The sequence below is a fragment of the Solea senegalensis genome, linkage group LG15 (genome assembly GCF_019176455.1).
Source record: "Solea senegalensis isolate Sse05_10M linkage group LG15, IFAPA_SoseM_1, whole genome shotgun sequence".
Taxonomy (NCBI): Eukaryota; Metazoa; Chordata; class Actinopteri; order Pleuronectiformes; family Soleidae; genus Solea; species Solea senegalensis.
This window is the reverse complement of record NC_058035.1, coordinates 14,628,111-14,641,823: the sequence shown is the minus strand read 5'-3', so window position 1 is coordinate 14,641,823 and position 13,713 is coordinate 14,628,111. Positions and strand designations below refer to the sequence as shown.

At 38.7% G+C, this 13,713-nt stretch overlaps 1 protein-coding gene across 1 annotated transcript in view; it reads left to right on the top strand.

Moving 5' to 3' along the window:
* The first annotated feature begins 10,517 nt into the window (after positions 1 to 10,517).
* Positions 10,518 to 13,713, top strand: part of arid5b (AT-rich interaction domain 5B) — a 70,983-nt gene continuing 67,787 nt past the window's right edge. Inside the window, exons 1-2 of the mRNA XM_044045364.1 lie at positions 10,518 to 10,563; positions 10,892 to 11,146. Coding sequence (XP_043901299.1) covers positions 10,543 to 10,563; positions 10,892 to 11,146 — 276 coding nt within the window. The 5' untranslated portion in view covers positions 10,518 to 10,542. The remainder of the gene's footprint in view (positions 10,564 to 10,891; positions 11,147 to 13,713) is intronic.

Genomic DNA, 13,713 nt, shown 5'->3' with positions numbered 1-13,713 from the left:
AAACAGCTTCATAGCTCATAAATGATGGTAGATAAATATCAGTAGATACTGGAGTTTATGATATCAGTATCGGACACAAAAACGTGGTATGGTCCCATCCCTAATCATAACAACAACAATAATAACAATGATAATAAAATTCTGTACAAGGTTCAAAACAATAAATTCAATGAAATACACTGTGCAAAAGTCCCAAAGCACCGCCAGCTTTGTTGTTTTTATGTCTGTGATCATTTGCATTTGATTGGAATAATGTGACTGAGAGTTGCTTTTATATATTAGTAAACTGTCATATATACATGTACATATACAGTGCTTAACAAACGTATTAGACCACCTCCCAAAGACACAGCTGCTCTAAATGAACAGCATTGTTAAAAATCAAAAAGTTTATATGTTTCTGTAATGGTTAATACACCACTATGTAAAAGCTATTTAACTGAAATTATATTTGTAATGCTAAAATATAATTATTATTGTTATAAATTAATATTTTATTCATTTATTTCTGTTTTACCCACCAAAAAATAGTGAAGCACATTATTATTGCTCGATTAAGATGTGAAATTGTAGTAATATATAGTTTTAGTTTTCTGTTCAGGAATATTGTATAAACCTGGCGTAATAGACCTTTTTTGCACAGCAGCTATTTTTCAACACAGTTTTTATCATTAACATAAATCAGAGTTTCACTTCAGATTTAAGAGAGCTATTGTTCAAGTGTAACAGTAGATCACACTAAATACTTGACCCTTTAACCTGTAAAAGCTATTTGTGTTTCTGAAAAATGTGTTATTATAAAATGTGCATGAAGTGACTGAGAAATAATAACTGTACTGTGTGGTCATTGCTAAAACAGCAAAGCATGCAGTCCTGTAAAAAGAGTATTTTTAACATGGCGCCACATGATGTCATAAATTAAGTGGATATAAAATTATGGAAATATGAAAACAAGTTTAAGTGTACAACACATGGGGTCACTGATTATGTACATGTAGATGAAAACCAAGCAGCAACAACAAGAAGACAAAAACAATTACAGTCGAATGTATTAATCTGTTCCTCATCAGAATAGACTTATATTAAACCATGATCATGTAGTCTAATCACATTTCTCATTATCTTTCCATGCAGGACATACTACATCCAAGTAAATCCACCCTGAACCTAAACACACACAGAGAGAGAGATAGAGAGACTCACACACTCTGCCATACTGCATGCTGAGTTGATTTTTATTCAAATCAATCTGGCCGGCGAGTGAGGCAGTGAGGAAACAGTAGAAAGGCTTGTGACCTTGGACGGGGGACAAGCTTTTCCTGTCTTTGTTCCAAAGTGTCTGTCATCATCTTTCAGTTTGGCTCACGTGAAATCACAACACAAACTTTAGACAGAGGGCAGAGTGTATCCGGCTCCATGCAGAGAACGCGTCATGTTACGTCCAGCGTCCAAAGAAATGAACATTATACTGTATGTAACAGAAATCACTATTTTGTTTATGTGTTTCCAGGTTCCCAAATGACTAAAATCTGCATTAACCAAGAATAAAAAAGCAGGTCACCATTGACTAAACCAATTTTATCTGTCAGTGAGCGAGACACTGTTTAGTCATACAAAGAAACAAATGCTTTTCTGTTGACTGAGACAGAGAGACCATCCAACATCATACCCCAGCCCGGGTGTGAGTCTGTGTGAGTGAGTGTGAGGAGGATGCTGCCAGTGTGTAGACGACAGCGTCAGAAATGTCCGATGGGGTCTCTGCTCACTGATCACACGACAGTGATTCAGAGCTGGAGTGCAGTCTTTGCTGCGTCAGCACATGTACGACGAGAATGGACCCCAGTGGAGCACTGATCTGTATTACACTGTAGCTGCTTGTAATCACTTTCAATCTATAAAGCATGAATCAGACATAATGGAGCTGAAAACTAAAACCATGAGGAAGACACTTGAGAGGGCAGAGATAGAATCAGAGCAACTTGCATGGCAAACAAAAATCACCGTATTTATGGGATGGCAGGATATTTGCACTGCATCCGGAAAATCTAACTCTGAGTACAACAAAATGTTTTGTTTTTTCAGTTCTCTCTCACGCTCTCTCCCTTCATCAGCGTGGTGTCTGAGGTTACTGTGGTTGACATTTGAGGAAAACAACCCTCAGGTAGTATACTGACAGAGGAAATACAGAGTGAAAAACTCTCTGTCGACTGCATAATCATATTATTTGCACATTTTTAGGGTAATTTGCCCCACTGAAATTCCACCTGTGGTGTTTTGAATATTATTCCAAAACCAGTGAGCGGGATCACTGCCTCAATGTACGCCTCATGTTTGTGTGTGCCAGTTTTAATTCCTTGATTTGTAAAGGAATGTAGTTGTGCATTGTTTTCATCACGTGGCACACGGTATATTTCTGTAATTACACATTTCAAAGCCCTACAGCCTGGAGCGTCCCCAGCGGTAACACTGATGTGTTGAGTCTCACCCTCAGAGATGAGTTTGTTTCAGGCTGAGCAGACAGTCTAATTGTTGCTTGTCTGAACAGCTGCTGGAATTTATTTATTTTTCACCACTGTCGAAGGAGGAAAGTCGAGCAGAAACACAGACATTCGGAGCATGTAATAGTTTCTTTGACAGCACAACAGGCCCCGGGGACGAAATATTATAGACATTAAGGAAAGAGTGTAGTAAGGTTGTATTTTGAAGACGTGCTGCTGATATTTTGTATGGAGTTTAAAAGTATATGTAAATAAATACAGTCGCTGATTGAACATAGCAACATTTTCTCAGGTGGTACTTGGTATAAATAGGCCTAAGTTATTTATTAAGTTATGTTTAATAGCTGAGGTATTGCCTTAAAGTGATGCCAGTGTAACCTCTTTTTTTAATTATTAATTAGCTCTGACTATATTTACTGCTAAACCAGCAATCTCAAAAAGATACTTATGCATGCTATTTAATATATATATGCACATACTGTATATATACATACATATTGAATTGCTTTAATAATTTGGTACCTAATAAATCTCAAAAGGCACATATGCCTTGTCATCTCTTTACTAAAACCTCTGTGAGCTCTGCTTCACTTCAGCAGCATCAGTCTTTGTTAGACAGCTAATGCACATGTTGTGACACAAATTCCTTGAGTTTTTAAGCTACCACTGCATATTTTTAAAGATGATATTTACTTTAAAATGCAATCTTTTTTAATTTAAATTTATGCTAGGTTCTATCTGCATTTACCCTGACACAGTGGCCTCTACAGTGATGCTTACACCTTTGAAGGAATCTCACAAGTCTTATCTTTATTTTTATATCAAGATAATTCACATAGAGCTTGTACTTGCAGAGATAGAAACATGTGTGTGTTTCCAAGCATGGACCCCAAAAAGAGGGTCAGGGAAGAAGAGGTTAAAGCCTGGCTAATTAATACAATAGAGGATATGGTATGTTGTGATTGACTCCATGTAGGTACCATTGTTTCCCAACAGGTGGCACTCAACACCACGGCCTCCAGGAGGAGCAGAGCTAAACACATGCTGTATATTAAATAATCTGACGTTTATGCCACATTTACGCAGCTCTATGAAAATAGGAGGAGGAGTTTATGACGTGTTATTGTAATTATTAAGTCATTGCACACTGTGTTTAGTGGATATCACTCATATTTTCCAAAACAGAGCTCCTTGTAAGGCAAAACCATGGCTGCATGTACTCCTCCTCCTCTGTTGATGCATTTAATTTCATGGCAGCTGTGTCTGCTTTAAAAGCCATGTCAGGAATAAAAAAAACACAGGGGTTTGTGTGCCTTTAATAACAATCCTTTATGTTGCAGTTCATTGATTCATTGACTTGCACAAAGGCAGATATATGTGTACTGGAGGCCCTTTCATGTTAACAGAGAATTTCCAAAACTTATTGGCACTGCAATAAGGGTGAGCACAAAAGGCAGCAGGAAAAAATACACAATGGCTAAAGTGATTATCAAATGCAACAGGAAGCACAGAGTCCATATGAAGTCGGTCAGAGTGGAAGATCATGACATTTGAATGCAGTGTACTTCATGGAAAGAAGCAGGTGGCTAAGTGGTCACACAGCTCTGGCCTCAATTTTCTCCCCTCATTTCAAAAACACTGTTTTGACTCAGGGCTCTGTCGAGTCACACATGTCGGGCATTTGCATGGGAGAAATTGGAATTAAATGGGTAACACATGACTCATTCTGTGTCAGCCCCGACAGCTGCAACAAGCCAGGAACTTATTGGACAAATATGATTCGCCTCAGAACAGAGCGAGGCTTCAAAGCCTTTCCAGTGTGGAATCTTTTACGTCAGCCGAAAAATACAGATATACTGAAGGGCATTTATTGTGAAACATATTGAGTTACGTTCAAACTACATCATGACTATTCATTTCCCATCCACTTGCTGTTTTTTTTTTCCTGACCTAATCCTGACAACTGTTATGAATCCTGCATTAGCAATCAAAACAAAAGAACTATTACAGGCGTATGTGGCGCAGAGCTGGTTACTATTTGCTACTTGGCTCATATTCCCTGTACAGTAAACAGCTCGCAGATGTTATACATTGATGTTAACAACCTTAGTTTGTCCTGTGCAGAAAAAAAGGCCAAGCATATCGAGGGGATTAAGTTCTCAGCCGTGTATCACACACGGCACAGACAGCCGTCTCATTTAGCATGAGTGAAGTTTACAGTGAGTGGGTTTTGCATAGGCCATTAGTTGTCTCAAAATACCCCCCTGTCACCATAGCAACTTCAAGTGACTGTTAAATTGCCTTATAAAATGAGATAAATTATTAATGCTGAGAGGTTTATATATATATATATATATATATATACATTTATATATATAGTTGGTATATATATGTGTGTGTGTGTGCGTGTGTGCACACAGTCTGGGCTCTGAATAACATGCTGCATTTTTTTCTCCCCTCAGTGCTGCTGTAATGGAGCAATTTTACTTGTCAATGACAATCTATTCTTTGTCTCTGTGTGCTTAAACAGGCTGATTGTAGGTAGACATTGCACAGATTACGGCAGTTTGGCACACATTACAAGTGAAGCTGTTATTTGAATAGATTAGCTGCAGAAACTGCCCCTGTAAGTGACTGCACTGTAATCGCCTGTGCACTGTTAGGTAACACTTTATATTACATGGTAATAGTATGGGAATATCAATTTATTTTGTGGTATTATGGCAGCACTATGTTATTTTTATTGCAATGTCCTGCTTGGTAATAACATAGTGTTGTAATAGGGAAACTATATTATGGTATTACCAAGTAATATTCAAGATTCGAGAGTCTTATCTGTCACATGCATCGTTACGCTCATATAACCCACAGTGAAGTCGCTTTAAGACTGTAAACATACAAGAACATAAAGAAATAAGGAAATCTATATATATTATATATACAGTTATTATAACTGTCTTATGGAGTTACTATTACTTGACTATTTAGACATGGTGGTATGATTATCATCATTGCACTTCCCCATCACAAACTTAAAAGCCACACGATTATTGCACTGCTACAGTACTGTGATGCTAACATATACATAACACAGTGTTCTAAGACCATATGGGGGGGGACCGTCACGATGGCTGGAGCATAATCTCATTAGAAATGTCTGCTGTGTTTATGTCTATTTTATAACAATCCCGTGTCTGGCAGGCGAAAGCAGTGGACAGATGGTAAAATACTGAGGTTTTCTGTCCACACAGACTTAAATGTTAATGATAGTCTGAGCATCCGGTGTAATAAAGTGAAACATACTGAGAAAATCATAAGTACTGAGATCAGGTTTTGTATTAATGTGTTCCTCAGATGTGGAAAAGACATGGTGACTTCTTTGCTCTTTCTTTCCCCTCCCTGTTAGCGGTGTTTTCCTCCCTGCCTGCACTGAAAACATCTATAACTCACAGGAGCTCTAACTCAATCTAACAAAATGCCTTTTCAATCACTCTCATCTTTTATAGTTATACCCACCAGACATTTACATAAATACATTATTCATGGCTCTAATCCCGGTTTCAGATGGGAAGATATAAAATGTGATTGTGTGTGTGTGCGTGTCCCCTGATGTGTATGCAGATGGGATGAAGCAGCCCTACTTTGTTTGTGGTTTGTGTATTTCTGATTCAGCTGAGCACTTTCCATCAATGAGGCAAATTTACATTTGGTACAGCAGTAATAAGTGAAAAAACCCACACTTCTCTACACTTGAATGCATGATTACATTTGTGTCGCACTTAATAAAACGACTCACTTGACATTATCAAACAATTCAGCTATAATAGTCGTCCAACGAATGGGGAATTGTGTTTTGCAGACGATATCAGTTCATTGTCAAAGGCAGTCATTTGGGCCAAACAGTGTTGGCCTTATGAATTAGTATGCCTACCTAACACAGATATTAATATACGATATTAGGCATAATCAATGGCCACAGCCATGAATGGGTACGATAATTGGTGTGTTTGGAACAAGGGACCTCAGTGTTGTGAGTATTGTAATTGAAAAGGTGTGGAAAACCATTAATAATGCAGACATTATGAGATAAACAAGGACAAAATGTTTTTTTTATTTTTTTTTTAATGCTTTCTGTTCTGCTGCGAGCAGTAATAATCCCCACAGTTCACTGCGTGTGGCAGCTGTGGCTGCTTTGATGTTTTGCAAAGAAAGAAATCACAGATATTTATAAACTCAGTCAGTTAATATTTAGCCTGACTCTGGTTAATATGCACAGAAATCTTCTGAAATAATATATAGGCTCCGTGCAGACAAACATGTCAACTTTAAGTCCTGATTAAAAGTGATCCGCTCCATAAACTAATTGGATGTCTTGTCGCGTGTGCTGTCCACTGTTAGTGGACTCCTGTGTGATAGAATGGGCAGAAATGTAACACCGAGTTATAATGAGCCTAAAATTAGCCCTGCAACATCACCCAGATCTCCTGTTACCTTTCCTAAAGTCATGTTGCAGGCGGGGCATTGTCATGTGATTACAGCGGCACAAAGACGCAGGTGTAAAGTTACTATTGAAACGCGTTCCCGTGGACAAATTTACTTGATGGATTTTTAATGTCCCATGGGCTTTGCACTGATGATAGATGCATATCTACTGAGTAATGCAATTGTGCAACATGGAATGAGTCAGCGATTGAGTGCATTCTTTGCCTTATTTACTCAGAAGCTTTCTTCCTTTGGTCGAGTAGATTTTCATAATGCCTGTTTGTTTGATTAGAAATGTGGATCCTATAGTATCACAGTGACAGTTTGTGCTAATGCTTTGCCATGTGTGGAGAGTATAAATCCTTTCCGCTACTTAATTTGAGGATTAATTTGGTAAATGTGAGGTGTTTTAAACACTGTAAACACTGTGTTATTAGACCATGTTTTTGTTGTTGTGATATCTTGATAAAAAAGTATTGAACTTTTATAGAACATTTTTAGTGCAATCTAAAGTCTAAAGTGTCACATATGGATACACAATCGGTTTGTTTCTATATGAATGATGGATATTCACTACTATACTTATGGAGCTGGGTGGACTTCTGCCAGGGTGTGTTCAGGGAGACGTGAACAGGAAATAGTCACTTCCAAGTCAGTGATTAACTTAGATTTAACTGCTTGCTACAGTGCAAATAATATGAATGAGAATATATATCCCTGTAGCATAATAATGATTTTAATATCCCTTCAGTAAAAACACCAAACCTTCTCAGGTTCTCAGATATAGAGGTCAAATAGTTTTTGTCAAAACTGGAGTTCAAGGTGAGAATTTAAAATGACTTCCTGTCCAAAACAAGTTAAAAATTGACTATTTTAGCTAAAAACATTGACTGCTGTGGGTGGCAATGCCAAAGTGTTGATGTGTAAATTTAATTCTATACCACTGCTTGTTGGTTGATCTGCGACTTGTGGTTCAGTGGTGGTTGAATCGTTTATTGCTATTCAAATTTCAGAGTTGCGACGTGTCAACATATGGTCACAGTTATGTAGGAATATGCTATTTTTAATGGCTTTTACATAGCTTTGCTGTGGCTGAAACTGTAACCCAGGCTGTTCCATTCTGAGCCACATTTGTGGGCTCCCTGCCGAGGCTGCCTCATTATGTGGAATGTGGAACACCTGCCTGAAATGTATTTATCCAGTTTTGTGTTTTATTTCCCATAATAAGGTCTTTTTTAGTGCCTTCCTTTTCCTGAAAACTCGTCGGCTTCTTTTCCCGTTGATGCAGTCAATACACATTACTCGGCTGTCTTATTTCATTTTTGTATTTATGTGTGAAAAATGAAAAGTAAAATAGAAAATAAAATAGCAGTAAGAGCATTTTTTTTATGTCACAGCTTTGATAAAATAAAAAATAAAAACCAATGTGTGGACTAAAGAGGATTTGAGCTAAAGCATGGACATTAAATGCCTATCAATGTCTGTACATGAATGAAGGAAATGTTAGGGACTTACCATTTCTATTAATGTATCTCTCTTTTTTATCCATTTATTCAATGAGTAACTCACTTAGCTTGATATAACATGTGTCAACAATAATCACAGCCATGTCTCTTCTAAGACATATTTGAGTCCCAACGTGAATCTCAACAATTCACAATAATGTCCGCATCACATTGTTGCAGTCGCTGCTCCACTCTGGCTGTTGACAAGCAAATGCTTTCAATTGCCAGATAAGGGCTCGAGTGGTGCCATTGATTAACCAGGGACTTCATTATTGTGGCTGCCATTAACAATGCAACCCCATTGATTCAACCACTGAAATGGCTGTGAGAGAAATCAGGAAAGATAACACTACGAGCTGTGGTTTATATTGGATTCACTGCAGGAATCCCAACACTGCTGCAGCCACATGTAAGACAAGGAGTCTCTGTGTAACCCAGCATTTACTGTGAACTCATTACCTAAACTGCTACAAGAAAACATCCCAGTGTCACAGAAGATTGCCTCAGCTATTTAAGTATTAATACTTTTATGCTGGGTTTCTTCTTCTATCTATCTATCTATCTATCTATCTATCTATCTATCTATCTATCTATCTATGATTCATAATGCCACTATGTCTTCATAAACAGTTTCTGTGTATATTTAGGATAAATACCAGAGAGTCAATCATAGCAGCAGCAGAACCAGAAGAAAACATGTCAGTTTTATAGACAGGAAGACACTTGAGTGGATGTGAGTCAGTGTGTCTGTGTGCTCTGCCCGTCACTTCTTGAAGAAAGAAAGAAAAAAAAAAGGCGCATTGCGTAATACTGTACTTGAAATAGCTGGTGTCAGAAGTGTGGGCCTATGGCGCTGTTGCATGCTCTGTGATCTGAGTGGTGGTGGATAAATACAGGGCAAACGGGGGGTGTATAAAATAGGAGTGGGAGAAACAGCGCCGCGCTGTGGAAGCAGCGGGTACTTTTTTCTTTTCTTTTTTATACAGTGGACTGTATGGACAACTCCAGACAGCAGACAAAAACCCAGCTGACACGTTCAGCCGGCGGAGACTGAAGGACGATGAGACATCAGACTTAGAAAAATAAATAAATAAGTAAATAAAATATACAATTTTTTATAACTTAGAATAATATCAACGTTAGAAAAAGAATTAATGGGTTAAGATTTGTTCCACTTAATTGTGACCCATTTCAACTATATACATGTATATGTATATATAGAGAGATGGATATAAATATATAAATATATATATGTACTTTCTTTATAAGGTCAACGCAGCGTTTAAACATGATTAATGGCTGCATAATGGACCGCCTCGTGAATTCCGTCTCGTGACGCCCCGCTTTCTAATTTTTTTTTTTTTTTCCTTTTCATGTTCGCATCAAAAATACATAAATGCCATTATTTTCCCGGTAATAAACCTTGGGCTCCCTGCGCGTTCCGAGCCACATCGCGCAGTCAAAGGCGGCTCCGACACCTCTCAGTTCCCTCATCGCCTTTTGAGGAATCATTTGATAACCCTATTAACTTCCATGTAACATTGTTTCTTGAAGACATCCACAGCAAGCGCCTCAGTGTCATTACTGTGAGAAATGTGCTTTCATACTGAACGTCTTTTACACAAGTCCTGGAAGAGACGTAGTCACCGAGAGGCATATAATCGCAAAAAATGGCACAAATTGATCTTTTACAAGTAAAAATACAAGCATAAAATGTATTTTTTTGGATTATACATAATTACCACTCACTGGTGATTGACAAATATTCATATATTTATTGCAATATGATAATATTTTGTATACAAACGTGATCGTGCTAAATATGGACGCGCCAAAAATCACCATCTCATTTTTACGTGACGAAATTAATACACATGTTTGCATAACGTGTCCTACAGAACATCTACTCCCAAAACGCATTTTTACACGACCACTCACCGGCGTGTACGCGACATTTCAAACTCCCCAGGACTACGTCCCTTCGAGGACCTTCGGCAATCCATTCAAGCCAGCAAGTTTGGAGAGCGTGTTGAGTTTAATCAATTCATAACGTCGAGATGGAGCCGAACTCACTGAAGGTAACGTTTATCAACCGTCCATTTGTTGTTTTTCTCGCCGCCGCTCGCCGTCAAACCGCCGCACAATGTACGCGTGTGTTTAATCCACACGAAAAACTTTTACACTCTACATTTAGCGTGAGCACATTTGTGTCATATGTTGACTCGTCTAAAAATAGTTTCATGATACTGACTGTGTGTGTGTGTGTGTGCCGGGAAAAGCGAGGTGTCCTGGTGTGATTGTTACATTGAAATGTGTCTGTGTGTGTCCACCATTTGTTTACCAATATTTATTACAAACATGTTGTTTTACATTCACTAATTGCTTCATGTGTGTTTTCCTCCACAGTGGGTGGGCTCGTCTTGCGGTTTACATGGACCATATATTTTCTATAAAGCCTTTAAATTTAGCCGGGACGGCACCGCGAGGATTCTGTCACTCGGAGACTTTTTCTTCGTCAGATGTAAACCCGAGGATCCTATTTGCATAGCGGAGCTTCAGCTGCTCTGGGAGGAAAGAACAAGCAAGCAACTTTTATCCAGCTCCAAACTTTATTTTCTACCCGAGGATACTCCTCAGGGACGCACAGTCACTCATGGAGAGGTAGGAATATCAGACGCCTGATGAATAATCACGCGTGATTTATGTATGTATGTGTGTGTGTGTGTGTTTGTTTGTTTCCTCTCACCGCTTTCGCGTGTATTTTTTACATTTAATTTTGCTGCATTAAGGTTTTAGGAAGTGGACGTGTTTTGTCTGTGGTGACACAACGTACACGCAGAGTATGTATTAATATATGGATATTGATGCGGTGGAATGGATTGACCTCCAGCGCTGTTTGTTCTCCTGTGTGTGTGTGTGTGTGTGTTTTTACTTCAGCCTATTTGTCTTATTGTGGTGTCAACTGCTGAATGTGCACTTGTCCAGCTGCGCTCAATAAGAGCTGCCGCTGCGCTCTATGGGGTTAATTGTGTTATAAAGGGGGAAAATCCGCAAGAATCCTGCGCTCGGGCTCTTGTCATTTCATTTCTCGGTGAAAGCGTGTCAAATGCTGACATACGGGCGGAAATTGCGAAACGTTAATGAATGCACGGGATCAAACTGGCTCAGATCGCTCGCGATGATAGTTATTAGATATTTTGTAATTCCGCCTGATGTTGAAAGAGGCAGAGCGGGTAATAAAAGCGTGGCAGGAGGAAAAAGCCAGTGCTGACACGTTTTAAACTCCACTCTCTGTGTCTCTTTCTCTCCACGCTTTGCATAATTTTCCATGTGGACATTTCCATCCTCGACAATGTGAAACGTCCCTGCAGTGTTACATTGAGGCGTTGTTGGCACAGGAAGGCAATAGCTATGATTGACTGTGGCCATATGTGGCGCTTGTGATCCGGTTACAGCGCTGCACTGAATGGCATTACTTTGATTATTGAGACTTGTGTGTTTTTTCTCTCCCATCAGCTACAACACAAATGTTCTGTTTTATTTCTCAGCCAGCGACAACAACTGCACTTTAATCACTGCTGTCTGCTTTTGATCACTTTGGAGCTGCATGGAAATGATTCTCTGCTGCTGTTATATTGTTTATAGGCAAGGACAAAGCCGTGTTTGTACTTGACTCTTCCGCTGATGGTTTACTTACATTCTTTCCTCTTGAGTAATAGAGTGGCTATCACATTTCTCTTTCATGAGAAAGATGGCTATTTATGGCCATTTGTGGCAGAATTCTCATATTAGCGGGTTTCATCTCCTCAAGTCCTCTCGCTTTAGCCTTTAACACGCTGCAATTATTTAGTAATTACTTTTGAGAGCATGCGTCGCCGATTCCGAGGCCACACTTGCGCAACCAACGACATGTCAACTCCGCCCCTTTTCCCAAAGACTTATTTGCATTGCAAAGTGCTTACATTCCACCTCATTGGGCATATCTACCAGAGGGAGTGCATCTGCCAATACAAATAAACAAATCCTGAAGAATCTGAGACATAAAGTAAAGCACAAGAAGGTTGCAAGCACCTCCTGTAGTCTGTGTGTTAGTAAATGAGGAGGAATAAAAGTCATTTACCCTCATAAATTATGTAGCGACCTGCATCAAAGCGCACAGTCCTGCAAACACCACAAACAGATGCTCTGCCTTTGAAGTTCCACTGTGATTAGAGAACAGGGCAGACTATAAAATAATGTTATTGGGGATGATATGTTAAAGTGCAGTGAAGGTGCCTCCAGGCTGATCTCGATCAAAAGGCTTGTCAAAACTCCTGCTCTCAGCAAATCGTTTTTACTTACTGAATATTATTACACAGTGGAAATTGCCCTGACAACTTAAAGTCACTTTATGACCTTCACTGAGCCCATTCAGATTCTCGCTGACTTTGCCCCATAACACTAATCTGCACTGCATGAGTCAGCCAGGAGTGCTTACAGATGCAACCCATAATCCAAAAGACAAACAGGAAGGGTAAACCAGCCACACAGAAAGCTGTGATATTAAAACTCAGCTCTGCGCCTGACTGTATGTGTGAAAAGATTATCTGTTGAAAAGGGAAAAAAAACATTAGAAATTTAGCTCATTTTTCGGTGTTTATTAAAATGTTTATGAAGCTAATATTTCTCCACAGCTCATGTTGCATCTATAAACAGAGTAATGGCTGTGGATCTAAACTAAAATTGTAAATCTGTAATGGACTGGCTGAGTATCAGGAGTTCATACAAGCCTATAGTGACTCATACTGATATGAACTTGATAACTTACAGTTCTCAGGAAGTGTGTGTGTTTTTTCACATAGTTTTTTGTGCTAAATGATCACAGACGACATTGTGAGGTAAAGCCACAACTTGGTATCACTTGTGACATGCTGATATGTGATCTGGGATCATGCTACTTACACATTTTCTTATATATATATATATATATATATATATATATATATATATAAACATATATATACATAATTTTTTATTTTTTTGGTCAACACAGCATAAAAGAAACGGTTTGTGACATTTGACATGTAAGCAGCCGGTGCTTTGTGGCTCCCTTCCTTGGTGTGATCATGCCTCATATCTTGCAGATAGCTATTATCTTAATCCTGGAGTCAATATCCTTCAAATATCAAAAGGCACAACTTTTTCAAGACACTGTATAGTCATATATATATTGAACCATCTCGCTAAAA